At 49.0% G+C, this 21,243-nt stretch overlaps 1 protein-coding gene across 1 annotated transcript in view; it reads left to right on the top strand.

The window, feature by feature from the left end:
- LOC119951480 (sodium- and chloride-dependent neutral and basic amino acid transporter B(0+)-like) overlaps positions 1-21,243 on the top strand; it is a 90,629-nt gene that overhangs the window by 11,395 nt on the left and 57,991 nt on the right. Inside the window, exons 3-4 of the mRNA XM_038774690.1 lie at positions 11,076-11,214; positions 20,299-20,431. Of these exons, the coding sequence (XP_038630618.1) occupies positions 11,076-11,214; positions 20,299-20,431 (272 nt within the window). The remainder of the gene's footprint in view (positions 1-11,075; positions 11,215-20,298; positions 20,432-21,243) is intronic.

Below are 21,243 nucleotides of genomic sequence, written 5' to 3'. Positions count from 1 at the left end.
TGTTCCCAGTCTCTTGGATTTCAAGTCATCCTTGCCTGGCTACTCCAACCCTCACTCGCACAACTGCCTTCTTCTAAATCTCTGAACAACTCTGGGTTCCCTGTATTCCGATACCTCCCAGCTGCCTTCCTCCAGTCCTTGTAGCTTCTTTTGGATCCAAGCAATTTTTGGGAGTATTACTTTATGGGATGCCTCCAGCATCTTCCCTTTCCAATTTTTGGTGCTCTAACTGTGCTTTCAGCAATTCTATTTCTTTCAGTTGTCTCACCTTACATTTACGATTACATTTTACCGTCCCGTGCAGTATTATTACACATCTTATCTAACTGAAGGGAATTTCTGTTCCCGAGTGCCTTCCCGAGTCGTTCTTTTAACTCTTTGAGTGGCAGAACTTTTAAATCCTCAAAATTAACTACCCCGACTTCTAGGTTTACTTGCTGGTAGAATAAAATTCCACTACTATGTGTTTGGACTGCCTCATTTCACAGCTGAAATGGATCATCGTCATTTAGTGAACATAATTAGAAAGCATCTAAATGACATGTCACCAGGTCTGCAAGAATGCAGATGAAACATCGTAGATATGACTTTACCTTGTCATATACTCCAGGCAAGGATCTTGTCTTGGCAGATGGTCTGTTACCGTAAGACCAAAAGACCATGAGATATCGGTGCAAAATTAGGCCACTCAGCCCATCAAATCTGCTCCGCCATTCAATCATGGCTGATATTTTTCTCATCCCCAACCTCCTGCCTTCTCCCCATAACCCCATATCCCCTAATTAATCAAGAATCTATCTGTCTCTGTCTTTAAAATATTCAGTTGATTTTGCCTCCACAGCCTTCTACAGCAAAGAGTTCCACAGATTCACCACTCGCTGGCTGAAGAAATTCCTCCTCATCTCTGTGTGGTGATCTCTGTGTGTGCATGTACACAAGGGGTTAATGTGTCATCAGTAGCACCACATGATCACTAGAGGGCCGGACTAACAGGGATATAAAAGGGAGTCACATTGGAGCTCTCTCTCTCTCTTGGGTGCACTGTGATTATAGCAACAGCAGACTAGTTTAGATGGCCAGTGGAGTTACGGATAGTTACCATAGTTAGATCTTGTTAACCTTATCACTAGTATCAAAGTTAAAGTAAAGAACTCATGTAAATATTGTTGTAGTTACTCAATAAACCTTTTGTTACTACTGGAAGAGTTTGAATCTTCTTCATCGTGATTCAGATGACCTCATCACTAACCAACATTTGAGTAACATATGTTACCTACCAGACAGGCAACAAAACATGGTACCAGTTGAGTGGCTTTAACAGAACTTGTTAGATTAGGTTAGACAAAAAGAGAAGAAAAAGAGAAGACTGGACATTCGACTGTGGAAGACTTCGCAGCAAATGAATCCTTGACGATTAACTATGGGACTCATTGGACATCCAGGGCAGCTGGAAACAACCGGTAATTTAAGTTATGACTGGTAAAGATTTGAACAGATATTCCAAATATTTATCGCAGCTAATGGTTTAAGCACGGTCTCTAATGCAACAAAAATAACACTACTACTCTCAATGGCATGAAGCTAGAAAAATCTATAATTGCTTTAAATACTTAGAAGGTGAAGACAACACCAACATAGAAGTAATACTCAAAAAATTTGATGATCACTGCAAGAGTCACTCTGGTGAGATGCTGGAAAGATTAACAATTGTCATAAATGCCAGAGAAACGGAGAGCCCATCACTGATTTTATTACAAATCTCAAGTTAATACCACAAGGCTATGATTATGCTGCTTTCAGAGACACTATGATAATGAATCAATTAATTTCTGGACTATCTGATAAAAATTTGAGGGAAGAACTATCATAAAATAAGCATCCATCTCTAGAAACTGCTATACAAAAATACCTTGCTTATGAACAAAAAACAGAATCAATACTGTGAGTCTTTACAAACAAGAATCAGTGTCTAGAAAACAAAATTGGCAAAAACAGTGCCAAAACGTACCACGAGGCAGAGGCAGGGTTGAAGAAGAAGAAGATGGAAGTTTTGAGCGGCAGCCATCTTGAGAAAGGAGCCGCACATGCGCAGTTGTGCAAAGAGCACACTGAAGGAAACTCGAATTGCGCATGCGCAATCGAGTCCTATGCATGACGTCACAAGCGGCATGATGTCAGAGGACCGGGACCACGCCCACTTAAAAGGGAAATGCACAAAAATGAACAAAAAGAAATTTAAAGCTGCAAAACCCAATTTTCTTACCTCAAAAGACAGAACAATGCCCGAACTTACACCAGCAGTTGAAAATAACTTTCACAGCACCCTGAAACAAGCAGTCTGCACCACCCAAAGTGAAGAGCACAATAAAAAAATCCGAAACCAAAGAAGATGATTTGTTCATTGAATATGAAGAGAACGATAACAACTCCGAAACAAAAAGGGATGATTTGTCTATTGAATAATACACACAATACTGCTCAGTCATTGCTGAGTTATTCGGAAATCCTGATCACAGCATCAGTAACACAGTTGAAAAGCTCAACACGTCTCTTCTCATGGTAGATGAATCCAATACCATGGTGCCATGGCAGATTGTCGATACATTGGATGACAGCAATAGCCAAGACGAAGGCAACGCCACACAGAGAGGACAGAACAACTCCAGTGAGAGAGCACAGATCAACTCGACAGTGAGAACACTGCACGAATCCACAAAGAGAGCAATGACAGACTCCATAGAGAAAGCGATGACAAACACCACAGAGAGAGCAATGAAAGACTCCACAAAGAGAGTGACGCAAGCCTCCACAAAGAGAGTGACGCAAGCCTCCACAGACAGCTTGGTAACAGACTCAAAAATGGAAGCAAGAAAACACTCCATAGTGAACGCCACACAAGAAGAAGACTATGAACGTCTACCCAGCTCATTTAACCAACAAGAAGACACTGAATGTCTACCCACTGTATGTGAGACAAGTGATGAAGAAATCACAATTCCCATACAGGATGTGCAGGATCAGAGCGAGACTGACATATCTCAGCTCGTCTGCACAGAAGCATTCAATAATTAGAAGACGGCCACCCATGAGTCCAGAGAGACCATGTCAAATGAAATCATGAAAATTTTGACTCCAAAAGAGGAACACCAAGAGTCCAGAGAGACCACATCAATAGAAATCCTGAAGATTTTGATTCCAGAAGAGGAGCACCAAGAGTCCAGAGAGACAACATTAATAGAAATCTTGAAGATTTTTACTCCAGAAGAGGAGCACCAAGAAACCAAAGGTGATTCAAATGAACCAGAAATAACTCCAGAAGAGGAGCACAAAGAGATCACAATTGATTCAAGTGAACCAGAAATCACTCTAGAAGAGGAGTACCAAGGAAGCAAAGTAGAGGCATCAAATCCACCACAAATGACTGATGTCACCAACATCAATGCAACATCAGATCATTCTCACAATTCTCAAGAAGAAATGCTCAAGATAACAAATACCACAAAGGACACTGACACCAATAACTGTGACAATGACTCACATTATCCAAACGGAACACTTATTGAGCGTAACAGCAACAACGAAAACAACAAACAGCGCAACAAGAGCAACAACGACAACACAACGCACTGCATAAACAAAAACAATGATGGCAACATCAAAACCTACAAGCACAACAACAAAAGCAACAAGAACAACAACGAAAACAACAAAACCAGAAGCAACAAGCATGACGAAAACAACAACAAGAACGACAAGAACAAGAACAACAACGAAGACAGAAACGACAACAACGTACAACGACCTGTACAACATGGTACAACTTTGCACATGAAGGACAATGCCACAGCACACTGCAAAACAATGGCAAGTGTACAAACATGCCCTGGCATGGCAACAAATCTCACAAATTCACATTTGCTCCACAACAAACAAGCAAACCAGCTGTCAAGAAAGATGACATGCAGAATCAACACCACAAACACAAGAAAAAGCCCAGGTCAGACAATAAAGATGACATACAGAATCAACACCACAAGCACAGGAAAAAGTCCAGGTCAGATAACAAAGATGTAACACCGAAACAATACCACAAACATAGAAAGAAAAGCATAAATCAGACAACAAAGTGATTCGACCATTAAAATACCTCATTGATGACTTCTTGGCTCCTTAAACACAGGAACACTGACAACGGTCACAAAGAAATAACAACATCACCACTTCAACAACTGAAGAAGAAAGCAACTCGACCGAACAAACTCATAAAGTATGGACTCATGTAAATATTGTTGTAGTTACTCAATAAACCTTTTGTTACTACTGGAAGAGTTTGAATCTTCTTCATCGAGATTCAGAATACCTCATCACTAACCAAGGTTTGAGTCGCACATGTTACCTACCAGGTAACAAAACACTTTGTTTTGAAAGATCGTCCATTTAGTCTGAGACTGTGTCCTCTCATTCAATTTTGTCCTACAAGTGGAAACATCCTTTCCACGTCCACCATATCCAGGCCTTGCAGTAGCTTGTAAGTTTCAATAAGATCTCCCCTTCATCCTTCTGAGCTCCAACGAGTACAGACCCAGAATCCTCAACTGTTCCTCATATGACAAGCTCTTCATTCCAGGGATCATACTTGTGAACCTCCTCTGGACCCTTTCCAAGATCATCACATACTTCCTTCGATACGGGGCCCAAAACTGCTTACAGTACTCCAAATGGGATCTGACCAGAGCCTTATGAATTCCTGGTCTTGGATTCTAGCCTCTCGACGTGAATGCTAACATTGCATTTGCCTTCCTAATTTGCTGACTGAGCCTGCATGTTAACCGTGAGAGAATCTTGAACAAGGACTCCCAAGTGCCTTCGTGCTTCTAATTTCCTAAGCGTTTCCCATTTAGAAAATAGTCTCTGCCTCCATTCCTCCTTCTAAAGTACATAACCTCCCACTTTCTCACATTATATTCCATCTGCCACTTCTTTGCCAACTCTCCTAGACTGTTCAAATCCTTTTGCAACCCCCTGCTTCCTCAATACTACCTGCCCTTTACAGATCTTTGTATCATCTGCAAACTTAACCACAGTGCCTTCAGTTCCTTCTTCCAGATCATTAATGTATGTTGTGAAATGTTGTGGTCCCAGCAAAGAACCCTGAGGCATACCACTGGTCACCAGCTGCCATCCTAAAAACAACACCTTTATCCCCATTCTCTGCCTTCTGCCAGTCAGCCAATCCTCTATCCATGCCAGGATCTTACCCTTAACACCAAAGGCTTTTAACTTATTTAACAGTCCCCTGTGCGGCACCTTGTCAAAAGCCTTCTGGAAATCTAAATAAATCACATCCATTGGTTCTCCTTTGTCTAACTTCCTGTTACCTCCTCAAAGAATTCTAACAGTTTTGTCAAACATGACCTCCCTTTGACAAAGCCATGCTGACTCAGTCCTATTTTATCATGCACTTCCAAGTACTCCACAATCTCATCTTTAATAATTGAAATCTTACCAAGAACCGAAATCAGGCTAACCGGCCTATAATTTCCCATAATCTGCCTCCCTCCCTTCTTTTTTAATTAAAAAAAAAATTAGAGTACCCAATTAATTTTTTCTAATTAAGGGGCAATTTAGCGTGGCCAATCCATCTGGTCTGCACATCTTCAGGTTGTGGGGGTGAAACCCATGCAAACACGGGCAAAATGTGCAAACTCCACACGGACAGTGACCCAGGGCCGGGATCGAACCTGGGACCTCGGCACCGTGAGGCTGCAGGGCTAACCCACTGCGCTATCGTGCTGCCCCTCCCTCCCTTCTTAAACAGTGTTGTTACATTAGCCACTTTCTAGTCCACTGGGACCCTCCCTGCCTCCAGTGATTCCTGAAAGATCACCACCAATGCCTCCACAATCTCCTCAGCTACCTCTTTTAGACCCTGGGGTGTAGTCCACCCAGTCCAGGTGACTTATCCACCTTCAGACCTTTCAGTTTCTCCAAAACCTTCTCCTTAGTGATGGCCACTAAACTCACCTCTGCCCCCTGATTCTCCCGGACCTCTGGCATCCCACTGGTGTCTTCCACCATGAAGACTGATACAAAGTAACTATTCAGTTCCTCTGCCATTTCTTTCTTTCCCATTATTACATCTCCAGCCACATTTCCCAGTTGTCCAATGTCTATTTTTGCCTATCTATTACCTTTTATATATTGATAAAACTCTTCATATCTTCTTTTATATTACTAGCTAGATTGTGTGGTGAATGTGATTCACACTATATATAGTTGCCAATATAACTCCGTGATATGTTCACTATCCACCATTGTAAGTGCAGTTGCACTATCCGACCACCAGGGGGAATCATTCTGGGAGTACGCGAGAGTTTGTACTGGGCTCCTCCATTGGCTCCGCCCAGGACTCCTCCCCCTGGGACCGATGTATAAAGATTAGTGCCTTAGAGCCAGCCTGCAGTTCATCTGGAGTTCAACAACGAATAGGCTGGCTCTGTTGTAAGTGTATTAAAGCCTCTGTCCAGATCCAACTACACGTGTTCGCTGAATTGATGGTCCCATCAATGCGGTTTGCTCTCTGCACAGATCGGGCAGTCCCTGGTGACCGCTTTTACCTCCTCGTTGGAGAAAGGCAGGTTTCGGCTCTGATGTAGTGGGCGAGCCGGGTGACCCCTGGGTGGCAGAGGTCATCGTGGATGGCTTTTAGGCAGCTAATTTGCGCGCTGGCGCATGTCACGCGGGATAGGGCATCCGAGGGCTGTTGAGCTTCCCCGGTCGATATTTGATATCGTAATTGTAGGTGGAAAGTTCAATCCTCCACCGAAGAATTTTGTCATTTTTAATTTTGCCCCTTTGCGAGTTGTCAAACATGAAGGCGACCCACCGTTGGTCCGTAATGAGGGTGAACCTCCTACCTACGAGGTAGTGCCTCCAGTGTCGGATAGCCTCCACAATGACTTGTGCTTCCTTCTTGACTGAGGAGTGTCGGAGTTCTGAAGCGGATAGGGTACGGGAGAAAAATGCAACGGGCCACCCTGCTTGGTTTAAAGTGGCTGCTAGTGCTACCTCTGAGGCGTCGCTCTCAACCTGAAAGGGAGTGGATTCATCCACCGCCCGCATGGCTGCTTTGGCGATGTCGTCCCTGATGCAGCTGAAGGCCTGGCGCGCCTCAGCAGACAGGGGAAATAGTGTGGCCTTGAAGAGTGGGCGGGCTTTGTCTGCATATTGGGGGACCCACTGGGCGTAGTACGAAAAGAGCCCCAAGCACCGTTTGAGGGCCTTGAGGCCATGGGGGAGGGGGAGTTCTAAGCATGCGGTCCGGGTCTGGGCCCAGGATTCCGTTCTCGCCGACCCCCTTCATGCAGTTTCTGACTCTGAACTGCATCTCCACAATTGATGCGACTGTCTATTCCAGAAGCCCGAAGCTGATCGGCAGCTAGTCCCTGGGGTCGGCGCAGCCTCTGACTGTCGGCCCCCTCAGGTGTTTCTACCTTCATCTGATGTGCTGGATCCGCTGTGTGATGCACACCAGAGGGAATCCCAGGAGCCTATTTACTGAAGTCCCCAACCGCTGGTCGGCTCAGGCTGTGACACTGGTTGGGGGCGGGGACACCAGATGGAACTGCCTCGTCCCCAGCAGGTCCTGCAAGACAAGACGCATGATTAGACCATGGGCCGTGGTGTGGGGTTGATGTTGGTGTGGGGGTAAGGGTGGTGGTCGGGGGTTGGGGGGGGGAGTGGTGTTCTCACTCGTGTCATGGGGGACCGCAACTAAGCGGGGTCTCACATCCTTGCCCAAGATCGACCTCCACCCCGGCTACCTCCCTTTATTCCAGGCCACCGACCACGTCCAGGGCACTCTGCTCAGCCATGGTGAGGCGCCGCAGATCCGGTGGTCCTCCTCCAGTTTTCGCCCGCTCCCAGCAGCCTTTTCCTGGTAGGGGGAGGAAACATAAAACCACAGTGTTAGACAGTCCCACGGAGGCAGCCCAATTGGTGGCCTTAGTGTCCAGGGCATGGGTAGTGTCCAGGGCATGGGGCCATGGCGGCCAGTATGGGTGTTGGCACGTGGTGCAGGGCGAGGGTTCAGCGGCTCACTTTGTAGAGGGGTTATGGGTGTGTGGGACGGGGTTTGCTGCCAGGGGCACAGTGCTGCCCATTCACCCTGGCCGCCCTGAGGAGGTCATGCAGTTTTTTCCTGCATTGCAGGCCCACCCGGAAGGTGTTCCTCATGGCACTGACGGCCTCTGCCTCCTGTGCCCAGGCACGGCGAACGGGGGCAGCTGGCAGTCTCCTTCCCCCGTGGGGTACAGGGTGGCCCGCCTCTCCTCCACCGTGTTCTGGCGGATCTCGAACTCAGCGTTGGTGAATGTTGGCGCCGTGTGTCTTGCTGACATCTTGTTGGCTGGGATGCTGTCTATTGGGAGTGAAGTGTGTTTATGCGGCTGCAGCTTGTCAGCCTGATGAGTGGCAATCATGAAACAGGCCTATCCAGCGTCATTTCTCATTGGAATCAATTGTGTTCAACGTGGCATAGGTATTCGCCACTGAACAGTCACTGAATTGGTACAGGTGCCGTGCCAGTTCTGTTGTTGTGGAACTCCACGAAACCTGCCCCAGTGTCAACATTCAGGAACTGAGAATCCAGGCACATGTCTTTCATGTTCTGAAATAATCGTGATTCTTCAAAGGAACTGTTATACTTCCATGTCTTAATTTGACTTAATTATCATGAGCGTTAGACATGTCATCAAACAAAATCTCCCAACACAAGTAGAGCTCACTAGGGCAAGGAAAGATGCAGCATGGTGACGCAGTGGTTAGCACTGCTGTCTCACAGCGCCGAGGACCCAGGTTCAATCCCGGCTCCGGGTCACTATCCATGTGGAGTTTGCACATTATCCCCGTGTGGCATGTGATGTGTTAGGCAGGTTGGTTCGACGTGGACTGCACTTGATGCAGTGTGGCGAGAGACAGACCTCGAACACTGGAGAAGATCCAACATGATTTTATTCAACGACATAACTAATAGGGGCTGGTTTAGCTCACTGAGCTAAATCGCTGGCTTTTAAAGCAGACCAAGCAGGCCAGCAGCATGGTTCGATTCCCGTACCAGCCTCCCCGGACAGGCGCTGGAATGTGGCAACTAGGGGCTTTTCACGGTAACTTCATTGAAGCCTACTTGTGACAATAAGCCGTTTTCATTTCATTTTCAATACACATGCTCAGCTGCAGGTCAACACTATACTGAACTGACTGGAGACCTGGTACTATCCTGACCAGACTTACTAGCTACCGCATGGTGTTTGCACTTGCTAGCTCGTGGACTCTGACTGTCTCGGTGGCTGGCTCCAGAGAGAGCGGGAAACCTAGTGCCCTATGGCTTTATAGTGGTAGTGTCCTGTCTGGTGATTGGCTGCTCTGTTCTGAGTGCTTACTGGTCATCCTGTGTGTCAATCACTGCCTGTCTGCACTTCATTATATGCAGGAGTGGATAATATGACAGCATGGGTCTCACCCCCGCAACCCAAAGATGTACAGGGTATGTGAATTGGCCATGCTAAATTGCCCCCTTAATTATAATTGGGTACTCTACATTTATTTTTAAAAATGTATAAGTAACAGAAGTCGGCATTTAGGATCCTGGAGCCCACTCCGCCATTCAATACGATCATGGCTGATCTCCTCTCTGCCTCAACTCCACTTCCCTGCCTCTTCTCCATAACCTTTCACCCCATTACTAATTAAAAAGTACCAGATCTGTGCTGTGTGTGGAGTGTGAAGAATGTGGATGGGATCAATCAACCTTGCCGCTCCCGGTCTCTCGCTAGGTTTACAAGCCTCATTGTGACATCTAACACAATCTCGTGAGGCGTCGCGATCTGGACGCAGCCCATCGAGGTTGCAGTTAGTCTCACTTGAATATGTGTACGCCGGATCTACCCAGTGCTCGGGGTCGAACAACCTCACCTTGGTGACCCCAAACAGGCTCCGTTTAGCACTATTGACAGCTTCAAATCCCTGGGTGTGCACATGACCAACAATCTGTCCTGGTCCACCCACATCAACACTCCACCAAGAAAGCACGGCAACTCCTGCACTTTCTCAGGAAACTAAAGAATTTCGGCATGTCCACATTTACTCTTAGCAACTTTTACAGATTCACCACAGAGAGCATCCTTTCCAGCTGCATCACAGGCTGGCATGGCAATTGCTCGGCCCAAGACAGTAAGAAACTATAGGAAGTCGAGAACACAGACCAGTCCATCACGCGAACCCGCCTCCCATCCATTGACTCTATACCTCCCGCTGCCTGGGAAAGCGGGTAGCATAATTAAAGACCCCTTCCACCCGGGTTATTCTCTCTTCCAATGCCTTCCATCAGCTAAGAAGTCTAACAACACCAGGTTAAAGACCAACATGTTTGTTTCAAACACTAGCTTTTGGAGCACTGCTCCTTCCTCAGATTCACCTGAGGAAGGAGCAGTGCTCCGAAAGCTAGTGTTTGAAACAAACATGTTGGACTTTAACCTGGTGTTGTAAGACTTCTTACTGTGCTCACCCCAGTCCAACGCCGGCATCTCCACATCATGGCTTCCATCAGGTAGGAGATACAAAAGTCTGAGAACACGCACTAACAGATTTTAAAACAGCTTTTTCCCCGCTGTTACCAGATTCCTGAATGACCTCTTGGGGACTTTTCTGATCTCTTCACACATCTTCTCTATTAAGTAGTACTACACTCTGTATGCTTCACTCGATGCCTGTGTCTATGTATTTACAGTGTGTTATGTATGCCCTATGTTTTTTGTTCACGTATGGAATTATTTGTATGGACTATATGAGAACAGTACATTTCACTGTACCACGGTACACATGACAATAAACAAATCAAAATCCACTGGTGTCCACAAACATACACTGGCATCCAAAATATCTGTTGTTCTGACCTCATCTGTAATCTCCCGCGTTGTAATAAAAGAGAGTGAAACAGTGACCCTGATTATATCACCAGAATTAACAGCTTCATTCCCAGTGAAATGTAATTCTAAAACAGATTCCCCATTTTCCAGATCCACTCTGCAATCTCACTCTGAATCACGGATATTCTGAAATTGTGAATACAACATGGCTGTATGTAAACAATGAAACTTGCCCAAATGGATCAGAAATCTACGTTCCTCACCAGGGTCCAAGTGAGCAATACTGGGAGTAAGTAAATGACTACAGAAAGCTGCACCTAGAACCTGGACAGCTGTACCAGTAGCTTCCTCTTGGGAAGGTTTGTTGGGGGAATGTCCTGTTCAATGAGTGAAAAGCTGTTTGATTTTGATAGAGGTAGCATTTACATCATACACCTGTTCTAAAAATAGCATCACATTAGTTAACAGCTCTCTGGTTTCTAACACCACAGGTTCACTTTAACAATATTTCTAGAGTGAAATCTTTAATGATTTTTTAAAATGTTCTTGCTATCGAAGGAAAAGTTTCACTGATGACCTTTAAACATTAAGGCACGATTTACCGGCTGTGTCCGGCCAGAATCGAGATAAATGGCAGGTAAATGCCCCAAGAGGCTGCACGGGGTGTCATGATCTGCATCCTGCCCACAAAGGGTGGGATCCAGACTTGCATCGTTAAGTGAGCTTAAGTGCTCACTTAACTATGCCAAGACCGGATCCAACCAGCTCCTGAGATCAGAAGGCGTCGCGAGGAGACCCAGCCGGGTGCTGGAGGGTACTGGTCAACACAAATGTGGACCAGGCGCAACGAAACCTGGGGGTCTACCAGACCATTGGAGATCCTAGATGGTCATGGGCAGGGAATGGTGGCCCCCTGGCTCCCCCCCACTGACACCCTCCAGCTTGGTACTGCCAATGTGCCCAGGTAGCACTTCCAGGCTGGCAGGAACACTGCCACGGTGCCTGGGTGGCAATCGCAGTGTACTAGGGTGCCACTGCTAATGGTCAGGACCTGAGGGGGAGGGGGCATGCCCATGAAAAAGGGAGATGAGGGGTGGTATTGGAACATAGGAACATAGGAATTAGGAGCAGAAGTTGAGGATAGACAGGTCCCCCGGTCCTGACGGGATATATCCAAGGATTCTATGGGAAGCAAGAAATGAAATTGCAGAGCCGTTGGCAATGATCTTTTCGTCCTCGCTGTCAACAGGGGTGGTACCAGAGGATTGGAGAGTGGTGAATGTCGTGCCCCTATTCAAAAAAGGGAATAGGGATAACCCTGGGAATTACAGGCCAGTTAGTCTTACTTCGGTGGTAGGCAAAGTAATGGAAAGGGTACTGAGGGATAGGATTTCTGAGCATCTGGAAAGGCACTGCTTGATTAGGGATAGTCAGCACGGATTTGTGAGGGGTAGGTCTTTCCTTACAAGTCTTATTAACTTCTTTGAGGAGGTGACCAAGCATGTGGATGAAGGTAAAGCAGTGGATGTAGTGTACATGGATTTTAGTAAGGCATTTGATAAGGTTCCCCATTGTAGGCTTGTGCAGAAAGTAAGGAGGCATGGGATAGTGGGAAATTTGGCCAGTTGGATAACAAACTGGTTCACCGATAGAAGACAGAGAGTGGTGGTGGTTGGCAAATATTCAACATGGAGCCCAGTTATCAGTGGCGTACCGCAGGGATCAGTTCTGGGTCCTCTGCTGTTTGTGATTTTCATTAACGACTTGGATGAGGGAGTTGAAGGGTGGGTCAGTAAATTTGCAGATGATACGAAGATTGGTGGAGTTGTGGATAGTGAGGAGGGCTGTTGTCGGCTTCAAAGAGACATAGATAGAATGCAGAGTTGGGCTGAGAAGTGGCAGATGGAGTTTAACCCTGCCAAGTGTGATTTGTCGATGTACCATTTGTCAATGTACTCTGTTGATTATTCCTATTTCCTAATATGTACGTACTGTGTATGTTCCCTTGGTCGCAGAAAAATACTTTTCACTGTGCTTCGGTACATGTGACAATAAATCAAATCAAATCAAATCTAATTTATCAACCCCTCTTCGTTATATAGTACTAAATCTAAAATAGCCTGCTGCCTGGTTATCTACATAATACATTGCTCTCAGAAACAATGAGCGCTATTCTCTGCTCCCGCGCGGCATCGAGAAGGCCATTGTGAACTCGGTCTATTTTCACGACGGCGTCGGAGGCCGCTCCTCGCACCCTATCCACCCCCCCCCCCCCCCCCACCCAGGGGGCTTGGAGCGGCATTGTGAGAAACTCAGCCGCCGGGCCTTGACGCTTGCGTCAAAGAGGAACGCCGAGAATGACGTGACGGCGGCGCCTAAGTGACGTCAGCCGCGCATGCGCAGGTTAGCCGGCTCCAACCCGCGCATACGCGGTTACCGTCGTTCCCTCTGCTGCCCTGCAAGACGTGGCGGCTTGATCTTGCCGGGCGGCGGAGGGGGAAGTGCGTATCTTGGAGACGCCGGCCCGACGATTGGTGGGCACCAATCGCGGGCCAGTCCCATCCCGAGAACAGCCGTGGTACTCAATCCCCTCTCCGCCCCCCCCCCACAGGCCCCAAACCTACCTTTCGCGCTATGTTCACGCCGGCAGCGACCAGGTGTGGTTGCCGCCGGCGTGAACAGGTCAGGCCCGTCAGGCTGCTCAGCCCATTCGGGACGGAGAATCACCAGAAGCCGTGAAAACCGGCGAGCGGCGATTCTCCGAGCGGGGGGTGGGAGAATCGAGGGGGGTGCCAGGGCAGCATGTCGTGATTCTCCCGGCCCTCCCGCAATTCTCCCACCTGGCATGAGGAGTGGAGAATCGCGCCCAATCTCTCATGCGCCCTATCAAATTTCCTACGAGGCCACCCTCGCCAATTTCTTTAATCCAGTCAAACTGTAGGTTAAAATCACCCATGATTACTGTCGTGCCCTGCTCAAAAGCCCTCATTAATTTTTGGTTCATACTATGCCCCAGTTTGGAAGTAAACAGATCACTCCTGTCCCAATAAAGGGTGGGGATGAAGGGTAGGTATGAAGGTTGGGTGGGGGGGCGGTGCGAAGGGTGGGAGTCGTGAAAGGGAGTGGGGAACCGAAAGTGTGCATGAGGAGGTCTGAATAGGGGGGCCCCTCAGCGACTCCATAGCGGGGTGTCCTCATTTGTGGGGGTGTGGTGTGATGCCCATGTGTGTGGAGGGGTGACATTGCCAATGGGTGATGGGGACCCTCAGTCTCACTTAGACATTGGGGCATCCTTTGAAAAAGGCGATCTAGGGCGGAAGTCTCCGACCCCCCCCCCCACAGGGTCGGGGAATCGCCCGGGGCCGGCGTAAATCTCGCCCCGCCATGGCCGGAATTCTCCGCCACCAGGGAATCGCGGGCCCCCCACAGCGGTTCTCCGGCTCGCGATGGGCCGAAGTCCCGCCGCTGTCAGGCTTCTCCCGGCAATGTGGTTTAAACCACCTCTGTGCCGGCGGGATTGGCGGGGCAATCGGACCCCGGGGGTTCCCCCACGGTGGCCTGGCCTGCGATCGGGGCCCACCGATCGGCAGGCGGGCCAGTGCCGTGGGGGCACTCTTTTTGTTCCGCTGCCGCCACAGCCTCCACCATGGCGGAGGCGGAAGAGACGCCCTCCACCCCGCATGCGCCGGTGGTGATGTCAGTGACTGCTGACGCTCTGGCGCATGCGCGGACTAACGGCAACCAGCGAAGGCCTTTCGGCCAGCCCCGACGCCGATCGGTGTGGCGCCAAAGGCCGTCGGCGTCAGTCGGTGGAGCGGGAGCCACTCCGGCGTGGGCCTAGCCCCTAAAGGTGCGGAGAATTCCGCACCTGGGGGAGGCCCAACGCCGGAGTGGTTGGCGACAGTCCGCTATGCCGGGACCCCCCACCCCCCCCACCCCCCCCACCTCTGCCGGGGAGGGGAGAATTTCTCCCCTGTTCTCTGAGGAGCCAGTCTGGCCAGCCAGAGATGAAAAGATCTCTAAGTGTGCTCAGACCGGGGAGAAACTCCCCAAGAGCCCCAAAATATGATCAAATAGCAAAGTGGATCACACCGATAAAGCTGGGGGGAACACCCAGCCAAAACTAAACGGTTGTGTTATGCTGCTTCGGATAACACAGGCTGCCACTTGATGCAGTCTTCACTGAAAGATGCTCCAGACTCTGAAATGAGTTCAAGGCGTTTATTGAACTATTAACACAATTCTCAAATGAGTTCAACTCTCCGCTAATCTAACTGTAGTAACTCAGTCTAACTGTACCAGCTTGCTCTAAGCCACGTGCTGGGGTGTGATGCTGCTGATCAACCCTATCTAACTCTCTAGATGTCTGTCTGTGGAAATAGGCAGGGTGTGAGTGCCTCATCCCTTTTATAGTGTTTATGTCATGCCCCCTTGTGGTGATGCCACCTCTGAGTGTCCTGACTGGCCATTGGTTTTGTCCAATTCTGAGTGTTCATTGGTTGCATATCATGACAATGAGAACGGTTGTTTCTCCGGCAACCGGAGAATCGCCGTCAGTCGTGCGCGCGTGCTTGATGCGGAGCCAGTCGAGGGCCATTGAAAAGCAGCCCCCGCGCCGATTCTCTGCACCTGGTGGAACCTTGGCATTCTGGCTGCGGGGGCCATCATGGTGGGGTGGGGGAGACGGGGGGATCTGAATCCGGGGGGCCTCCACGGTGGCCAGGCTAGCGAATGGTGGCTACCGATCGGTGGACGCGCTCATTCCGGTAGGGGCCCACGTTCCTCCGCGCCGGGTCCCTGTAGGGCTCCGCTATGTTGCACGGAGGGTGGCGCAAGGACGGCGTCCGCGCACATGCATGGACCCGCGTCCGGCTGCCGTGCACATGCTAATTGCTGAACCCCGCCGGCAGCCGGAGCAGCGGGACGCATGCCGGTGCCCTGCTAGACCCCTTGAAGATAGAAAAAAGTCCGGAGTGATTCTCGTCTGTTTTCCAGCGGGCGTGGGGACATAGTTCCCAGAAGGGAGAATCCCGCCCCTTGGATGGGTAGAATGCCAACTTGGCACCCAGGGTACCAGGCTTGTTGTGCCAAGGTGACCGGGTTGTATCAGCAGTGCCAGGGTGCCACCTTGCCCAGATGCTAGTCACCCAGGGAGTTCTGATTGCCTCGGAGACCCCCCCCCCCCCCCCCCCCCCCCCAAAGTGCTCTTCTGCTTGGTCCCCGTCTGTGGGGACCTGTGCTGAACTGCGCCCAACCATTTTCTCCTCAGTGAAACTGGTACATCCCACACGCTGGATCAATCTGGTGTTGGCAGAGTTAAGTGAACTTTTAAATTCTCTTTACTCTGCAAGTATGGATCCTGCCCATTGTTGGCGTGTTGCAGACTGCAACGCTTCGCAAGACATCAATAGATGTCGAGGCAGCAGGGTAGCATGGTGGTTAGCATAAATGCTTCACAGCTCCAGGGTCCCAGGTTCGATTCCCGGCTGGGTCACTGTCTGTGTGGAGTCTGCACGTCCTCCCCCTGTGTGCGTGGGTTTCCTCCGGGTGCTCCGGTTTCCTCCCACAGTCCAAAGATGTGCGGGTTAGGTGGATTGGCCATGCTAAATTGCCCGTAGTGTCCTAATAAAAGTAAGGTTAAGGGGGGGTTGTTGGGTTACGGGTATAGGGTGGATACGTGGGTTTGAGTAGGGTGATCATGGCTCGGCACAACATTGAGGGCCGAAGGGCCTGTTCTGTGCTGTACTGTTCTATGTTCTAGATCTCGCTAGGCGTAACAATCATCGGGAATCCCAGGAGAGGCCTCTTCCGGGAACTACTGGCTGTGTCCTGTCCAGATTCTGATGGGAGGTGCCCGTTAAATCGTGCCCTTAGGAACTTTTCCGCTAAATCGCACCCTAAAGAATTTCAATTGTCAGTGACTGATATCCCTTTCTCTGCGTGTTCAATTGACTCCAGTGGGCTGAATTCTCCAGTCCCCCAACTGCTTGTTTCTTGATGGTGCACCGTTTGCTCGCCATGGGTTTCCATAGTCCCGCAGTTTGGCAATGGGATTTCCCATTGAAACCACCCCATGCTCCTGGGAAAGTCGCAGGCAGGGTGCCCTGCCAGCAGAAAAAGTAAATTGCAACAGCTGGAGAGTTCTGGCCCTCTTAACCTATAGGCTTGGGAACTGAATTGGGGGCCTGTGTTTGGGAGCAGAGACCATTTTAAACAATGTGAAGGAGCTGAATTAATTGGGAGACAGTGACTAACCAACGTAGTTTTAACAGTGCAATGGAAGACAGTGAGTGAAGCACTGTGAGGAAATCCTTCAAATCAAACCAGCTCTCCAGAGCTGGTTAGATAAAGCTTTCTGCTGAAGAATTTCAATGGAAATAGATAAATTATAAATAACATATCATTTCATTTAAATATTTGGTATCAGCTTACTTCTAAAATAATAAGTTCATTTTAAATATTGGATGCAATTTTTCTTTTTGAAAACTAAGTGCTCCCCCCAGTGGGAAAACCGGGAGCTGGATTATCTCTCCCCGCCGGGCAACATTTCTGCCTCAACCTGCCTGCGGAATTCTCCGTTCCGCCGGCCGGTCAATGGGCTTTCCCATTGTGGGGCAGCCCCACGCCGTCGGGAAACCCCGGGCGCCGGTACAAGGGAGCATCCCGTCAGCAGAGAATCCTGCCTCGGAGGTTTTTCTGCTGGCGCTAGGAGGGACAATAGCATGCCATTCAATGATACATGGTAAATCTTTTAACCAGGATCAGGGTTTTCACAGGATCTGATATGGGCAGGGCCTAATTTTCTGACAGATGCATTTCTTCAGAGATCAGGGGCGGGATTCTCCCCTACCCGGCGTGACGGAGGGTCCCGGAGTAGGGGAGTGGCGCCAACCACTCAGGCGTCGGGCCTCCCCAAAGGTGGGGAACTCTCCCCACCTTTGGGGGCCAGCCCCGCGCCGGAGCGGTTGGCACCAGAAGACTGGCGCAAAAAACCGGCGCCCCCGGCAGCGGGGCTGGCCGAAAGGCTTTCGCCGGTCGTCACATGCGCGATGTGGGGTTCTCTTCCGCTTCCGCCATAGAGAAGGCCGTGGCGGCCGCGGAGGAGAAATAGTGCACCCAGGGCACTGGCCCGGAGTCTGAGCGGGGGGCCCCGATCGCGGGCCAGGCCACCGTTGGGGCACCCCCCAGGGTTCGATCGCCCCCCGCCCCCCCCCCCCCCAGGACCCCGGGGTCCGCTCGCGCCGCTGATCCCGTCGTTCCAGGGGTGGTTCAAACCTCGGCGGCGGGAGAGGCCTCACAGCGGCGGGACTTCGGCCCATCCGGGCCGGAGAATCACCGCAGGGGCCTCTCCGATCGGAGTGGCGAGATTCCCGCCACCGCCACTTCCCGGGTGGCGGAGAATCTCTGCCACGGCAGGGGCTGGATTTTCGGCGGCCCCAGGCGATTCTCCGAACCTGCTGGGGGGTCGGAGAATTTCGCCCCAGGACTCCATTTTTAAAGGGTGCCCCATGTCGAAAGGAATCAAATCTTCAGGAAAGATAAAAATGATTGGAGCCCCGCCGCCCCACCCCCTCCCACCCGGGAGACTCTTCCATCTGGGATCTTGCTGACAGCTGCTGCCTCGTCCATAAAGTGGGATGACTTTCTCGTGACCGATGCCAGCTTTGCAGGCGGGACATTCTTGTCTCATCTCCAACCACTGATGAAAGGAACCAATTCTTCAGCAAAGGTAAAATTACTGCAAGGTTTCCCCCTCCCCCCCCCCCGCAATCACTGTAAAAGGTCCCCCAGATCCCTTTCATCTCTCCCCTCAGTCTGCCCCTCAGTTGCCCTCCTTCAGCAGCACCCCCCCCCCCCCCGACCTCATCTCCCCCTTCAGGCCCCACCCAATGGCAGTGCCAATCTGACGTCTTGGACTCCTAGGTGGGCCGGAAAGCGGTAAGTACCCTCTCTATACTTGCCCAACTTGGGCTGGGCAGGAGGGGCTCAGATCAGTGGCCTTTCCCGGGATGGGACTCTTGATTGACAGTTCCAGGCAGTTTCAAAGGAAGAATTACCATTGTTTAATTATATAGGCTGACTGCTGGCCCTGCACTTCGACTTTCTAGAAATCTGTTCAGGGCAAAGAGGCAGCCACTTTCAATAAAACCTCAGTTAAAAAGTACAGCTGCTCTTCAGAGCTACATAATCCTTCCTTTGAAACTGCCTGGAGTTTTCAATCAAGAGCTTTTAAAAGATAATGGTCCATGAAATAGAATTTAAACAATGCAGTTCAGTGCCTTTAGGCTTGTAAGCTTTAACAGAAGCTAAAATAAGTTAAAGGGCCACTAAATTAACTGAAAAAAACACTTCAAACATTTCCATCACATTAAAGGGTAATGGATCCCTGCTGAGCTACGTAAATAAACAACAGCAATCCATCCTTTGAAACTGCCTGGACCTGTCAATGAAAACGTTTTTGAAAAGTAATGATTCATTAAATTAAATGTAGAAAATGCAGTTCAAAGCTTTTAGGCTTCTAGGCATCCAAAAAGGCTTTAATATTTTCAAGGGCAATGAAATTGACTCAGAACAAACGACTTCAAAGTTTTTCACCATGTTTAAGGAAAACCTGTACCTTCAGATCACAGACCTTTAAGCTTGTCAAGCTGGGATAGTGTCAAGGGTTTAAGGCTACAGGTGGGAGAATGTTTACTCTCTTCTCAGAGATCTTTCATTTTGAGATGCTGACAGACTGTTTAAAGGGTTTAAAGGCTACAGATGGCAAGTGCAAACAAATGACCCCCATGCCCGGAAAGACCCCTGACCTGAGCACCTACAGCCCAACCAAAGCACCCCTGACTCACATCTGCCATGAATTAACGAACACACCTCCCATCCCGGCACCCTGGAGGCAATGTCTGTAGGATACTCTCCCTCTTGTCATTCCTTGAAGTGCAAGCTGCCAGCCTTGCACCAATTCACAGAAGCGTGACTCTCAGCTGGGTGGCTGGCGCAACCCTGAAGGCCAGAAAATTGGGAATCCTGCCCGATATTGATATTCAAATTAGGATTAATCAAGTATTTGTATATTCCCGCCAGGTCTGGGTAGGAACGTTATCGGGGAAGGTGGGAGACTCATTGGTGCAGGTGGGGTGAACTGGAAGACTTGCAAAGATGCCCGTTGTGAAACAAACTTGCTGCCTCTGATCCCAATTCACTGGTCCATCGCAATTCCCACCGCTGACCCGTGGCCCCGGAGAACCTCCCCCCCCCCCTCATTGTTCAAATCCATGTATGTTTGATAAATAGTTTGATGCATTCTGCTTAATGGTGTTTCTGTACTATAAACAGTGCTCTTATAAAATCCATTTTCTGTTGTCATTTTATTCAGCAAAGTGGTTTTACGCCGTAGCAGTTCAATGGATGAGACTGGGGAGATAGTCTGGTATTTAGCCCTTTGTCTGCTTCTGGCCTGGCTGATTGTTGGGGCATCGTTATCGAAAGGAATCAAATCTTCAGGAAAGGTAAAATGGTTGGTGATGAAAGGAGTTAAAATTAGTGACAGAGTACACAATTCAGCAGCAATAAAACAAAAGTTTATAAATAATTTTCGGAAACTTACTGAAAAATGGCGAAGTGTCTGTCCCAGTGAGAACAATAGTGTGAATTCCACCCACGCCATTGGTGGGATTTCTCACTGAATTTTGAGCCTTTTTGCTAAATAAAAGTGTGGGCGTGTTTTAAGCCATCACTCTGGTGGGACGGACCTCCTTAAACCAGCTCCAAACAGATTGGGGCGCTGGAGATCTTCCCCAAGTTTCTATTAAATGATTGCAGGAAAACCTTTCTTCCCCAGGGTGGGCTCTCATGAAACTTTGTAGCCAGGGCAGAGGTGGAGGGAGGGTGGAATGAATCATGTCCATGGTGCGCGAGAAACTCCAATTCATGGGTTTTATTTGAGTGAAGTGTGATTGTACTGCAGCAGTTCAAGAATGCCGCTCATCATTACCTTTACAATGGCAATTTGGGATGGACAAAAAATGCTGGCCAAGCCAGCATCGCCCACGTCCCATGAGAGTATAAATTAAAAAAAAATGATTTGTCAGGACAGCAAGAATAGCAAAGACATTTGAGAAGAAAATGTGGGGAATTATATATATGCAACACACAATTTCCGACTGCTTTATTTTATTTTACTTTCCTCAAAATAGCACATAAATAGTTGGAATGATAGTGTGCTATTTAAATTCAATTACAAATTGACGCTCAGGATGAGATACACCGGGAGCCCACCATAATGAAGCCTGGTAGAGCATCAAAATCAGAATAATGCTGG

This window comes from Scyliorhinus canicula, chromosome 17, assembly GCF_902713615.1.
Source record: "Scyliorhinus canicula chromosome 17, sScyCan1.1, whole genome shotgun sequence".
In the NCBI taxonomy this organism is placed as follows: domain Eukaryota; kingdom Metazoa; phylum Chordata; class Chondrichthyes; order Carcharhiniformes; family Scyliorhinidae; genus Scyliorhinus; species Scyliorhinus canicula.
This window is presented reverse-complemented; position numbering and strand designations above follow the sequence as displayed.